General features: G+C 39.9%; 1 protein-coding gene across 15 annotated transcripts in view; it reads left to right on the top strand.

The window, feature by feature from the left end:
- The window catches only part of msn (serine/threonine-protein kinase msn), a 154,494-nt gene that overhangs the window by 64,437 nt on the left and 77,261 nt on the right, over positions 1-12,796 (top strand). For all 15 annotated transcript variants that reach the window (XM_071657672.1, XM_071657669.1, XM_071657667.1 and 12 more), the window contains exons 3-4: positions 9,169-9,225; positions 12,580-12,624. In XM_071657672.1, the coding sequence (XP_071513773.1) occupies positions 9,169-9,225; positions 12,580-12,624 (102 nt within the window). The remainder of the gene's footprint in view (positions 1-9,168; positions 9,226-12,579; positions 12,625-12,796) is intronic.

The raw sequence follows: 12,796 nt of genomic DNA, 5'->3' as shown, positions 1-12,796 counted from the left end.
TCCGAGAACCTGCTGGCAATATTAAAGCTTGCAGATCAAGAAGAACTGGATAATGTTTTTTTAAACCTTTTGTTGGCAGACTTTAATGTTACACAAAGTTTTAAAGTACCAAGCCTATTAATGTTATACAAAGTTATAAAGTACCAACCTTATTAATGTTACACAAAGTTATAAAGTACCAAGCCTATTAATGTTACACAAAGTTATAAAGTACCAACCCTATTAATGTTATACAAAGTTATAAAGTACCAACCCTATTAATGTTGTACAAAGTTATAAAGTACCAACCCTATTAATGTTACACAAAGTTATAAAGTACCAACCCTATTAATGTTACACAAAGTTATAAAGTACCAACCCTATTAATGTTACACAAAGTTATAAAGTACCAACCCTATTAATGTTACACAAAGTTATAAAGTACCAACCCTATTAATGTTACACAAAGTTATAAAGTACCAACCCTAGTAATGTTACGTAACAAAAGGTATAAAGTACCAACCCTGTTAATGTTATACAAAGTTATAAAGTACCAACCCTTTGGAAGAGTCATCGGCTTGTCAGTGAGGGCCGTGTCCCCGGGCATGGACGCTGTCGGCTGGGTAGGTACGTCACAGCCGTGGTGCTCTACCCCATCCGATGTTGGTGCCCATATTTGTACCAGCCGATGGAAGGATGAATAGCTGGGTGTGCTGTGCGCCGTCCGCCCGCGCTGGCGATCGAACCTGGGTCTGTGGATTAGAAGTCATCACCGCTAACCACGACACCACAGAGGCGTCTTTTGAACTGGTTGCATTTGATATCATCATGAGATGATATGGGGTAACAACAACAAAAAAATGTCCTAAGGTTTATGAACTTGTCCCACAGGGAATGACAAGGTCCCAAGATGAGAGGACTAAGATCCCAGCATCATGAAGGAAATATGCAGCAACGCTGCGTGGTGTGCTTGTCGCAGCTGTGGTTCGTGACGGCGGTAAGACACAGTGGCAGGCAAATTGACGTAATCTAGGAGAATTCAGCCTCCGTCAACCTGCTTGGTAGATCTCGGGGTCTCCCGTAACCCCAGAGTCTTGAAGGCGACGTCAGATACGACGAGCCTAAACTGAGTGTTGCCGCCCATCTCCCACGCACATACCCGAGTTCGATCCGTTTAAAACTCATCATTCGTGGGATCGGAAAAAAAGAAAAGAGAATATATATCTATTTTTTTCCCCATTATTGTTATACGCAGTGGCGGGCCGCATAGGAAGTCATTTGCCGGACCGGATGTGGCCCGTGGGTCATATATTTCCCACCCCCTGCTGTAGACCAGTCCCCAGTGACTGTAGAGTAGACTGTTCGTAGAGAGTGAGCTTTCCTGACACTTTAAAGACTATTTATAAAGGTTGTAGACCGTTGTGGGAGACCTTAAGACTGTTCATAGTGACTGTAGACTTCCCAAAGACTGTAAAAAAAAGGATATTCCAAAAAAAAAAACTTTAGACTTCCTCAAGATTGTAGACTGTCTTTGAGACCTTAGATTATTATTATTATTATTATTATTAATATTAATATTATTATTATTATTATTATTATTATTATTATTCCCAGCGACTGTAAACTACTTTTTCAGATCGTATTTTATTGCTTGAGACTGTCGACTACTATTCTTCCCAGGTATCGTAGTGTTCTTCCAGTTCCCCGTGGCCAGTTCCCAGAGACCATAGATTTTCTATAGACCGTAGATTCCCATATACCCTGGACTGTTTCCAGCAGAGACTGTAGGGGTGTTCCTATAGGCTGTGGATTATTCCTTGAGGTCGTTCAATAGGCCGTGCTGGTGGTGTAAGGTGAGCACGGCAGTCGTTGTTCCGAAGACACGACCAGCGTGTTCCTGAATTGGGCGTTGGTAACCTGAAGAAAATGCATTGAGCTAAAGGTCAGTGATCATTTTTGTGCAGTGGAAGACAGGATGGTAACGTGGCTCGGTGATGGGGTAGGAGGTGGGAGTGTTCTGTGCTGGCTGGCCTTGGCGGCTGCCAGCAGTTTTTTTTGTTTTTTTTTTTCCAACTTTTCCACCGACTGTTGTCTTTGACCGCTGCAGAAGTTGGAGTCGTGCGGTTGGAGGAAACAGGGAACGTCAGTATTTTGTCATCGGCCAAGAACATGTGGGGGTGTGTGCAGCCATAGCATATCTCCAACGAAGTCCGTGATTGAAGATCCGGTGTTAGGAGGAAACAGGAAATATGCCCGACGTCTGCCATTGCATTCTAGAACAAGGCTGTGCGGCCGAAGGATATCCAGAAGTCGTAGGCTCAGGACCTTTCGGTAGGAGGAAACAGGAAATGAACCTAACGTCCTCTGCGATATGACTTCGCGGTCGTGTTGTGGAGGGAGGGACGGAAGGAAGGAGGTGTAGGGCTGGCCGCTGGGTTAAGTACTGACGCTGGGAACAGTACCGAATGCCTTGTGGCGTCCATTTGGCCGTGGAGCGATTGGGGGGGGGGGGGGGTTGAGGCGGAGGCCATCCTGGGAAGAGAAGCGGGGACGTGAGGTGGCTCGTGTTGTCAACTCCTGTGTTCAGGAACGGGTTGGTGGGGGGTCATCGTGAGCATGCATTTACTCGCGTGAAATAAAAAGTCATTAACGACTGAAATTGAGAAGTTAGGACACGGGTAATGAGACTGTTAAGTCTCTGACGAGTGAGAATGATAAGGAGAGATAAGATGAGGTTGAGTGCATTAGACCACCACCACCACCCCATCCCTCCCGCTCTCTCTCTCGACACGCACCCCCTTTTCTGGCCACCTGCTGCCCAGAAAGTGTTCATCTCCTGAGCCAGGGCCCAGACGAGTGTCTCATATTGGGGCTTCGTGGCCAGGGCTTATTGTGCGTCGTCAGTACAGGAGGATTAGCCTGGCGTCAGAGCAGGGCTGACACTGGTGTTTTGCAGGCCTGGCAGAAGAGTATATGCAGCTCCGTAGGCGTCTCAGGGGTGTGTGTGTGTGTGTCCCACTCCCTCCCCATCTGATTTTTGATAAGCTAATGTTAAAATTTCATTTACTCATGGATCTAATTCTGCAACAACAAAGGTTTAAGCAGACACATCATGCCTACACAAAAGCACACATTTATGACATAATATGTAAAGGCTGATAATTTCACATATAGTTACGCTTGCCCATGTGGCCGTATGTATATGTTTTTACATATACATAGATACTTGAGTGTATTAATTCGTGAGCATGCTTACGTGTGTGTATCTTGTGTAGTTTATTTCCTTAGCATGTGTAGTGTATATATGAATGCTATAGGTGTGTACGTTTGCATTACATACTGTGTGTTAACGGTGTGTTTAAGGTCAACTTTTCTGCAGTTTCATGTCCTGCTGATAAGGGGTGGAAAGTCCAGCAAATTTGTGGATCATTGTGGCACATTGAAAGGCCATGATGTAACCGTTATTTTGTAGCTCTTTATAAATTCCACAGAATCAATCAGTCGATCGCTTCAGCGTCATGGACGAACTTTGAATATATTATATATATATTTTTTTTAAACCGTTGACCGCGGCCTCCAGAAACATGGAGGGTCAACACACTGCATAGAGCAATATGTACACTTTTCATGGTCAGTCTTGCATTTACCTATAGTTCACTCCGCGAATCTTTATTTAGCGTCATTATGCCTCATGCCACCAAGTTGCAAAGCATGCTCATGCCCCAGGCGATGTTCTGTATGTTCTCTGCCGTTTTGCTCTGCAAACTGTTTACAGCAGAAAGAAAGCCAAACAGAAATGACTTGATGTATCTTTATGGATCTTTCTCCAGCTGACGCTGTATTGCTGCGTCCAGGACTGCAGAATAAAAGTTCACTTTGAACTTTTCTTTGGGGTTTGGGATAGGTTAATTAATTCTCTCTAACCATCCATCCCCTGTATGTCAAATGAAAAACATGAAAATCGTAAATAACTTTCTTTTTTTCTCTCCCAAAAACCATATCTTTTCAAAAGCCTATCTGCAAACACACAAATAAACCTTAAACATACACTTGTTAATTAAACGATTGTATCAACTTCAAACCTGTCCACACAATACATTTATATATTTAATTAGCAGTAAACATACTTATCAACAACGTTGCTGAAATTTGATATTGAAGTTAGGTCAACGTTACGTCATTATTATACGTGTGGTAGTATTTAACTGAATCGTGTGTGTGTGTAAATAAACAAAAAACATAAGTGACAGTACAAAAATTATTTTTTGCAGTATATACGAAAATGATGTTAATCTCTTCAGATTGTTAAAAGCAGGAGTTCCAACCTTTTGCCAGCGACTCCACAACAGGTCTGGTATAATGAACTCAAACCACAGTCGGTCAGGTGACAGGTCAAATCACATGACTTCCAAACTGGCTTGACAACCTTTCAGCCAAACACTTGCGGAACCCTGATATATTTTTTTAATTTTTTTTATTTATTCATTTTTTCTTACGCTGTTGCTGGCCTTGACTGGGAAATCGTTTTGCCCCGTGCCATATTGATCATTCTATCCAATAATAAATGATACTCAGTTTTAGGGTTCATATAGATGTTCCCGGTTGTTCCCAATCCCGCCCGCACTGGGATTAAACTCTTGCATTCCCGATGTTGAGCGAAATACCTTTTGAGTTCTACAAAAGAAGATCTGAGCGTGCGAAAATGACCATCAGTATATTCTCCATGCATACTTATAATGAGGACTTACGCTCTAAGATTATTACTAGCTAATGATGACATTGACTTTATCAATGCTAGATGTGCCTATACCATTTACAGTAAGCCTTCATTTATGTTACTTGTGAATTGTATGCCTCTTAATTACGAGCTTTCTGGGAACTGGGAACGACTGAAATCACTAAGGCTGTACTCTCCTTGGAGGGTAGAAGAGAGAGGTGTATCATCACCTACACCTGCAATATCCTAGAAGGCATGCCCCCCAACTTTCACTCGGAAATAACATCCTCATGGCGCGACAGACACGGAAGACATTTACTGATCCCATGTCTGCGTTAAAAGCTGTTAATTCTTAGAGATTCAAACGAAATCCAGGGTCACATCCGTAAACTAAATGTGCCAGTACGTCAACCATCTGGGTGTCTGGTCACTGTGGTGCCCACAACAGGAAGCAGGCAAACTGATCTCGCTCTGTCGATTGTAGAACTAGAGGTCCACTGGATCCCCTAAGAGCTGCCTGCAGTCTCGCTTCTCTTTAGGTAAGAACCCCATAAATCAGTACGGGAAAGTCGTAGGAGCAACCTGAACACCCACATCAAAATCCTACAGGAAATAGCTGAATGAGACACCTTTCTCAGAAACCAAAGGGAGGAGGTTTTCCTAGCAATATTAAGAATTATTTGAGAGAACATGTATCCAAAGATATATCGCCCCATCATACCAACTCTCCAAATTAATAATCAAGATCCATGTATTTTATGTCTTGTGCAGCCAAACCCAACAAATTGAAAAATCCCATAAATAAAAAGTACTTTTAGCTGACTACCGATTACCTTCACTAAGGAGGGTGGATTGATCAAGTAATTAATTCATTATATTATTATTGTTATTATGATGATGATGATGATATTATTTCAAAGCTTTTTCTGCAGCCGCTCCATGTTGCTGGCCATTAAATCCAACAAATAAATTAACCGTATGTTAAGTTGATTTTATTTGACTAAATTTGTTTCAACCGTCTGCGACCAACCATGATAAGAGGCCTTCGATTTGTCCACTTTAGAAGTAATAAGAGAAAGGGGCAACCTTAACACAACCTTTTCAGTTTTTAATCTATTTTACTGAAATCAGGAGTTCTTCGAAAGATACAAGTATAGAACAATCACAGGCCATTTCTTGAAATTAAGCCAGGAACTTGTTAGTATAAGATATTTAGAAGTACTTTTAAAAAGTAACAATGAGTATAGATGAATACTTAAATGACGAAATTGTGAATGTGGCCAGCTTACAGAAGTTTAGAAAAGTCGTTTGATAGTTGAGAAGGCTCGAGATTTTTACCCCAAAAGTGTATAAACTCCCTCCCGTACAGTACAAATAGGTAATTACCGAGCAGCCACCCTCGCCCCGGCCCTCAGCACAGCTGTTGTCACACGATGATCATATATTTTTGTTTCTCGTATAATAGTACGCCGTGAATATTGGGGTTAATTTTGAAAATACCATCATTGTGTAGAGTATTAACATGTATTCTTTTAGATGAGAAAAGTAACGGTAGGGAGATGAACTTCAAAAGGAAATAAGTTGTCCGTTTTGCACACCCGGGATCTTGGGATTCCGTTGATGAACCCTACTCAGGGTAGCAACACTCAGGCAGAGGCTGCCACCTTTACGGAGAGTTTAATGTTCTTTTTTTTTTACATTGACGTTTACACAGCAACCTTAATATATTCATTTTTATTCTTTTCATTATGGTGAAAGGGCAAGTTTACTCTTTTAAGGGTGAACTGTCAGTCTGCTCAAACAGAAGAATTACTTGGTATAATGTATTCCAGTTGAGATATTGGGCGCTCCCTTAAAGTGCAGACATTAGAGGTATATCATTATCTGAAGTTAAAAAGTCTTAGAAGGCCTGGTGTATTGGCACAACAGGCATGGAAGACTGTAAAGTATAAAAACCCTGATAGCCAAAGGTGCCACAGGGAGAAATAGAAAGAAAAATACTTTGAACGTCTGGGACCCAAAGACTTTATAATAACACAATACCTGCAGCCAACACAAACACTATGGGTAGCATAGTGGAGAAATTTAAGAAAGCCCTGGTTAAATATTTGTGTAGTGTACCAGAACAGCCAGGCTGTGGGGTTAAGTGGACCTGTGGTCTGCGACTTCCAATAGCGCGTTTGACCAATGACCTAACTCATTTGCCGGGGGTGGGTGGGAGGTGGTGTCCTCCGAAGACTACTCCTGGAATGTATTTGTATAATACACATATGCTTTTTTTTTTTCAGTACCTCTACAGTTTTATTAATGTGGTCAAGGAACTTGGGTAAACAAGAGCTTTCTGCTCGCAGATCATACTGTTATGGCTTATGTAAATTATTGTACTCTATAAAGTTGGTCAGTTTGTAAGTTAGGAATCTCAGAAATTTTGATAAAGATCTTCAGGTTTGGGGGATTTATGTCAAGAGTTCACCCTTATCATTCAGAGAATATGTGCCTTTGCATTTTTTTATTTTTATTTTATAAAGACAGAGAGCACCATGACTCTGGTTCTGGATCAGAGTCCTTGAGCAGTGGGCCTCTCGAAAGTCCAGTGGTGAGCTGGTGAATTTCATTATGTGCAGCATAGGGAATTACCCTTTAGGAAGATGGTTAGGTCGTTTATCTTTAATGTGGTTTTTGGCTTACTGAACCCCAGTTTTTATTGTATTCATTGCATTTCGCTCAACTCCTGGCAAATAACCTTTTCTTGTATGTAGTGGGCCAGTGGAATTTATATTCCTTGATTTGCATTTTGCATACTTTTGTGTAAAATATATGTTTATGGTATTTTCTTCTTTTTCCTGATTATGAGTTTATGGTCTGTACTCTTCCAATCATTTAACAGGTTTTCTTTTTCCTTGCAATTCATTTTTGCTTCCTAGACAGGGAGGGTCTTGTTCTAGTCTCGACTATTTGCATTGTCTTTTATTATTTGTTACTTGCTGCTTTGGCTGGTATTGAATGTAGTTTTAAAGCTTTGGCTATTTTAGTTACTTCAGTGGCTGGACATAGTCCACACAAAAAGTTCCTCCATTATATGACCCTAACCTCTTGCAGTCGTTCTCTCCCTTAACTTATACTTTGCATGGCTTTTCACTTCACCAACTCTCCTTGTATGGCCCTACCTCTCCCCTGACCTTACCCTCAGTACAACCCTTCCCACCCCTGGGCCACTTACCCCCTCCCTAGACTTTAACCACCTGCATGGCTCTTCTCTCTGATCCTTGTCCCTTAAACTACCCCCTTCCCCCCTTGTCTTGCTCCCACCCACTGCATGGCCTTCCCTTCCCCACTAAACCCACATGGCTTTCCCCTCCAGCAGTCTCCACATCCCACACAGCTCTCGTTGACCCCTGTCCCTGTTTACATGATATTGTAATGTATCTGTTGGTAGCAGTGTTTCCTTTCATTTCCCATCATGAATGCTTTTTGATTTTATATTTCATTGAAAATAACTATAAAATGGGATACCATTATTAATAGATAATTTATCACACATCCACTTATTCCAGCCCTACCACGGTAATGGGAGTCATGTTGATCATTTCAGAATTCATCGGATCCATCCAGGAAGATAGCCTTTTACCGTGTAGGAACTGAACTTAAGAATGCTTTAGTGGTGCAGAAGCCTTCATTTGCCATAGCACATAGGATGTTATGTGAAAACAAGTGAATTGAAAGAGCGAATTGCGCATGATCCAACTTTTATACATAAATGGGAGATTTATTTTGATAATAGAAATACAGAAAAGATGCAGTTTCCTTTTGTACCACAGTAAACTGGACTTAAGTTGATATTTGGGAGATGAAATGCTAAATGGACTTGATCCAACTCATATGAATGGGAGTTGATTTATAGATATATTTGATGTATAGATTGGGTACATCATTTGTTTATAAAATACAGGTAAAGAAAATCTTTTGGTCTAAGGTTCTCTCTGTATTAATGAAGGTCTTGTTGACATTGTCTTAAAGATGAATAATTAGTTTTTAGAAAACTTTTATTTTTCCAACGCTAGATCAGTACTGTACATAGGCAAGAGCTACTTTCCAAAATTCTATGTGATAACAGTGTACTATGGATCTGTGGATAACAAATAAAGGTAAGTAGTGGTATAATGTACATAAGAGATGAAGATGGTGATTGGTGAGGTGTTGTGCCGAGACAAGGACTCTGCAATGATTTAGGGCAACATCCTTGGGAAGAGGTGCCATCACACCAAGGTCACCACTGAACTACTATATGAAAGACTGGCTGAGTCTTATTTCTGCATAATAGTTGTAGTTCTACATAATACTTGTAATCATGTATTTTGTAAGATAAAGCAAATTTCTCCATAATAGTTGTAATTCTACATAATACTTGTAATCATGTATTTTGTAAGATATAGCACCATGTTCGTATATTAATGTATTTATTTTGTCTGCAGGGACGTCATACCAAGACGGGTCAGCTGGCTGCCATCAAGGTTATGGACGTCACTGAGGTAAGTTTGTGTAGTTTATAATGCTGTCTGGGTAAAGTTGTCTCAATACATGTCTTAAAAGTGTGATAGAGTAAACTGCTAACTGGATAGCGTTGTCACAGCATAATATGACTAGGTTGATGCAAGTCATTTATATAATAGATTGATTGATCACACCTAGAGTTGACCAGGATAGTAACAGGGATACTCCACAAACTGGATAAGTTGGTCACAACATGACTGTGATAGTAGTAGGGGTCCAGTGCAGAACGATACAGAAGTCACAACTAGACATGACCTTGACTATGATAGTAGTAGGGGTACAGTGCAGAATGATACAGTAGTCACAACTAGACATGACCTTGACTATGATAGTAGTAGGGGTCCAGTGCAGAATGATACAGTAGTCACAACTAGACATGACCTTGATAGTGGTCATGGTCATAACTAGACATGACCTTGATAGTGGTCATGACAGTGATAGTGATGGGGGGGGGGGGGTGCAGCACAGACTGGATTGAGTGTATCTGGTGTAGTGTGGAGGTCTTCTACCCATGTCACTTTGGCTAAACCCCAGCTGATCAGTTCGGATGTAGGTTGATCTGGCTTTTCAAAACTCTAGTCCAGAGCCCATGTAGCCAACAAAGACAACCAACCTCTCAAGGTTCAGACTAGCTACAGCTTCATGGTACTCATTCAGCTCTGAAGTTACCACACGTTTATATTTTGATTAGCTTAAATTTAAATCATGTACAAAATAACAAAGGCCATTCTCATACACATTTTATAAAAGCCATTTTTCCATTGCAAACATGCATGAAAAAGGATATATATATATATATATATATATATATATATATATATATATATATATATATATATATATATATATATATATGGACGTGTATGTATATACATGTGTATGTGGGTAGGTTGGGCCATTCTTTTGTCTGTTTCCTTGCGCTACCTCGCTAACGCGGAAGACAGCGACAAAGCAAGATAAATAAAAAAAATAATATATATATATATATATATATATATATATATATATATATATATATATATATATATATATATTGGAAAGGATCACAGTTTTGCACGTGATCAAGTATATTCCTGAATCCACGGGGAAAATGAAACACGACAAGTTCCAAAGTGCACTTTTGTGTAATAATCACATCATCTGGGGAGATACAAGATAGAAATATAAGTCAGTTGATATACAACGAAGAGACGTAGTTAGGACGCCATTTGGTAAACAAGTGATTGTCCAAGACAGACAAATGTACATGCCATAAACTTATAATGTAGACAAGTGGAATTATTCACAAATTTCATCAGCAAATTATATATATATATATATATATATATATATATATATATATATATATATATATATATATATATATATATATATATATGGGGGAAAGAATACTTCCCACGTGTTCCCTGCGTGTCGTAGAAGGCGAATAAAAGGGAAGGGAGCGGGGTGCTGGAAATCCTCTTTTTTTTTTTTTTTTTTTTTTCAAAAGAAGGAACAGAGAAGGGGGCCAGGTGAGGATATTCCCTTAAAGGCCCAGTCCTCTGTTCTTAACGCTACCTCGCTAACGTGGGAAATGGCGAATGAGAATATATATATATATATATATATATATATATATATATATATATATATATATATATATATATATATATATATATATATGACAGCTAGAGACTGGGTGTGAACGAATGTGGCCTTTGTTGTCTTTTCCTAGCGCTACCTCGCGCACATGCTGGGGAGGGGGTTGTCATTTCATGTGTGGCGGGGTGGCAACGGGAATGAATAAGGGCAGACTATGAATTCTGTACATGTGTATATATGTATATGTCTGTGTGTGTAAATATATGTACACGTTGAGATGTATAGGTATGTATGTGTGCGTGTGTGGACGTGTATGTACATACATGTGTGTGGGTGGGTTGGGTCATTACTTCGTCTGTTTCCTTGCGCTACTTCGCTGACACGGGAGACATCGACAAAGTATAAATATGAATTTATACATAATATATATATATATATATATATATATATATATATATATATATATATATATATATATATATAGCGCTAGGAAAAGACAACAAAGGTCACATTCGTTCACACTTAGTCTCTAGCTGTCATGTATTAATGCACCGAAACCACAGCTCCCTATCCACATCCAGGCTCCACAGACCTTTCCATGGTTTATCTCATACGCTTCACATGCCCTGGTTCAGTCCATTGACAGTACGCCGACCCCGGTATCCCACATCATTCCAATTCACTCTGTTTCCTGCACACCTTTCACCCTCCTGCATATTCAGGCCCTGGTCTCTCAAAATCCTTTTCACTCAATCCTTCCCTCTCCATTTTGGTCTCTTCCTTGTTCTCACCACTTCTGACATATATCCTCTTTGTCGACCTCTCTTCACTCATCCTTTCCATATGTCGACACTATTTCAGCACATCTCTTTCAGCTTTCTCAGCCACAATCTTTTTATTACAACACGTCTCTCTCATCCATTTATCGCTTGCTCGATCAAACCACCTCTTGCCACATTGTCCCCAAACATTTCATTTCTAACTCGTCTGCCATTCCCTGCACAACCTCATTTATAGCCCATGCCTCACATCCATACAATGCTGTTGGAACTACTATACCTTCAGGCATACCCATTTTTGCTCTCCCAGGTAACATCCTTTCATTCCAGACATCTTCAGTGCTTCCAGAACCTTCATCCCCTTGCTTACCCTATGACTCACTACTGATTCCATAGTCCCCCCCCCCCCTCCATGACTAGCCTATAGGGGATAGCTTTTACTAAAGAAGGTAGTGGATTCCTGCAGTTAGCTGTTGCCCTATTGAATTTTTTTTTGTAGGAAATTAAAGACACAGCATGTTGATTTGCCAGGTATTCCCATTATTTGCTGTTTTCCCTAGTTACATATGTTAGGAGGCATCATAGTCTGTGTGAATATCATCAGCATTCTTTATTCTTATTCTCATGATGAATTCAAGGATTTTACCTTAATGGTACAGCAGTTTTGAAAATCTGGATCACCCATATATGTTTGCCTGTTGATGTATAGTTTTATGTTTTCATATAAGATTTTGTAAGGACTTTATTTGTATTTTTTTTTCAGAGAGAATGCTGAATCATTTTTTGTACTGAAGTTATTAAATGTCGTAAAGTACAGATTATGGCATCATTTGCTTTTAGGAATGAACACACAGTGCTTCAGTGACTGCATTTTATCACAGGATTAATTCTTAAAACATGATTTTGGCTGGCTCCTATTCTTAGTCTCTTCTGTTATTAGAAACCTGTTCATGTTCTCTTTTTTCATTTCAGGATGAAGAGGAGGAGATCAAACTAGAGATTAATGTCCTGAAAAAGGTAAGAAAAGGTAGTTTCTTGTGCGTCTTCTGTAGAAAGCTCAGTTCCTAGGGAACTGTATGTGCACCTCATCTGGAAATCCCTGACCACTCTCAAGTCATAACCAGCCAGTGGGAATTTTTGAATGCTAGTGGCTTTGGAAGATTTAATGAATCATATGTGGTCAAGGTAG

The sequence above is a fragment of the Panulirus ornatus genome, chromosome 65 (assembly GCF_036320965.1).
Source record: "Panulirus ornatus isolate Po-2019 chromosome 65, ASM3632096v1, whole genome shotgun sequence".
NCBI lineage: Eukaryota > Metazoa > Arthropoda > Malacostraca > Decapoda > Palinuridae > Panulirus > Panulirus ornatus.
Note: the sequence above shows the minus strand (reverse complement) of the source record. Positions and strands in the feature narration are given on the sequence as shown.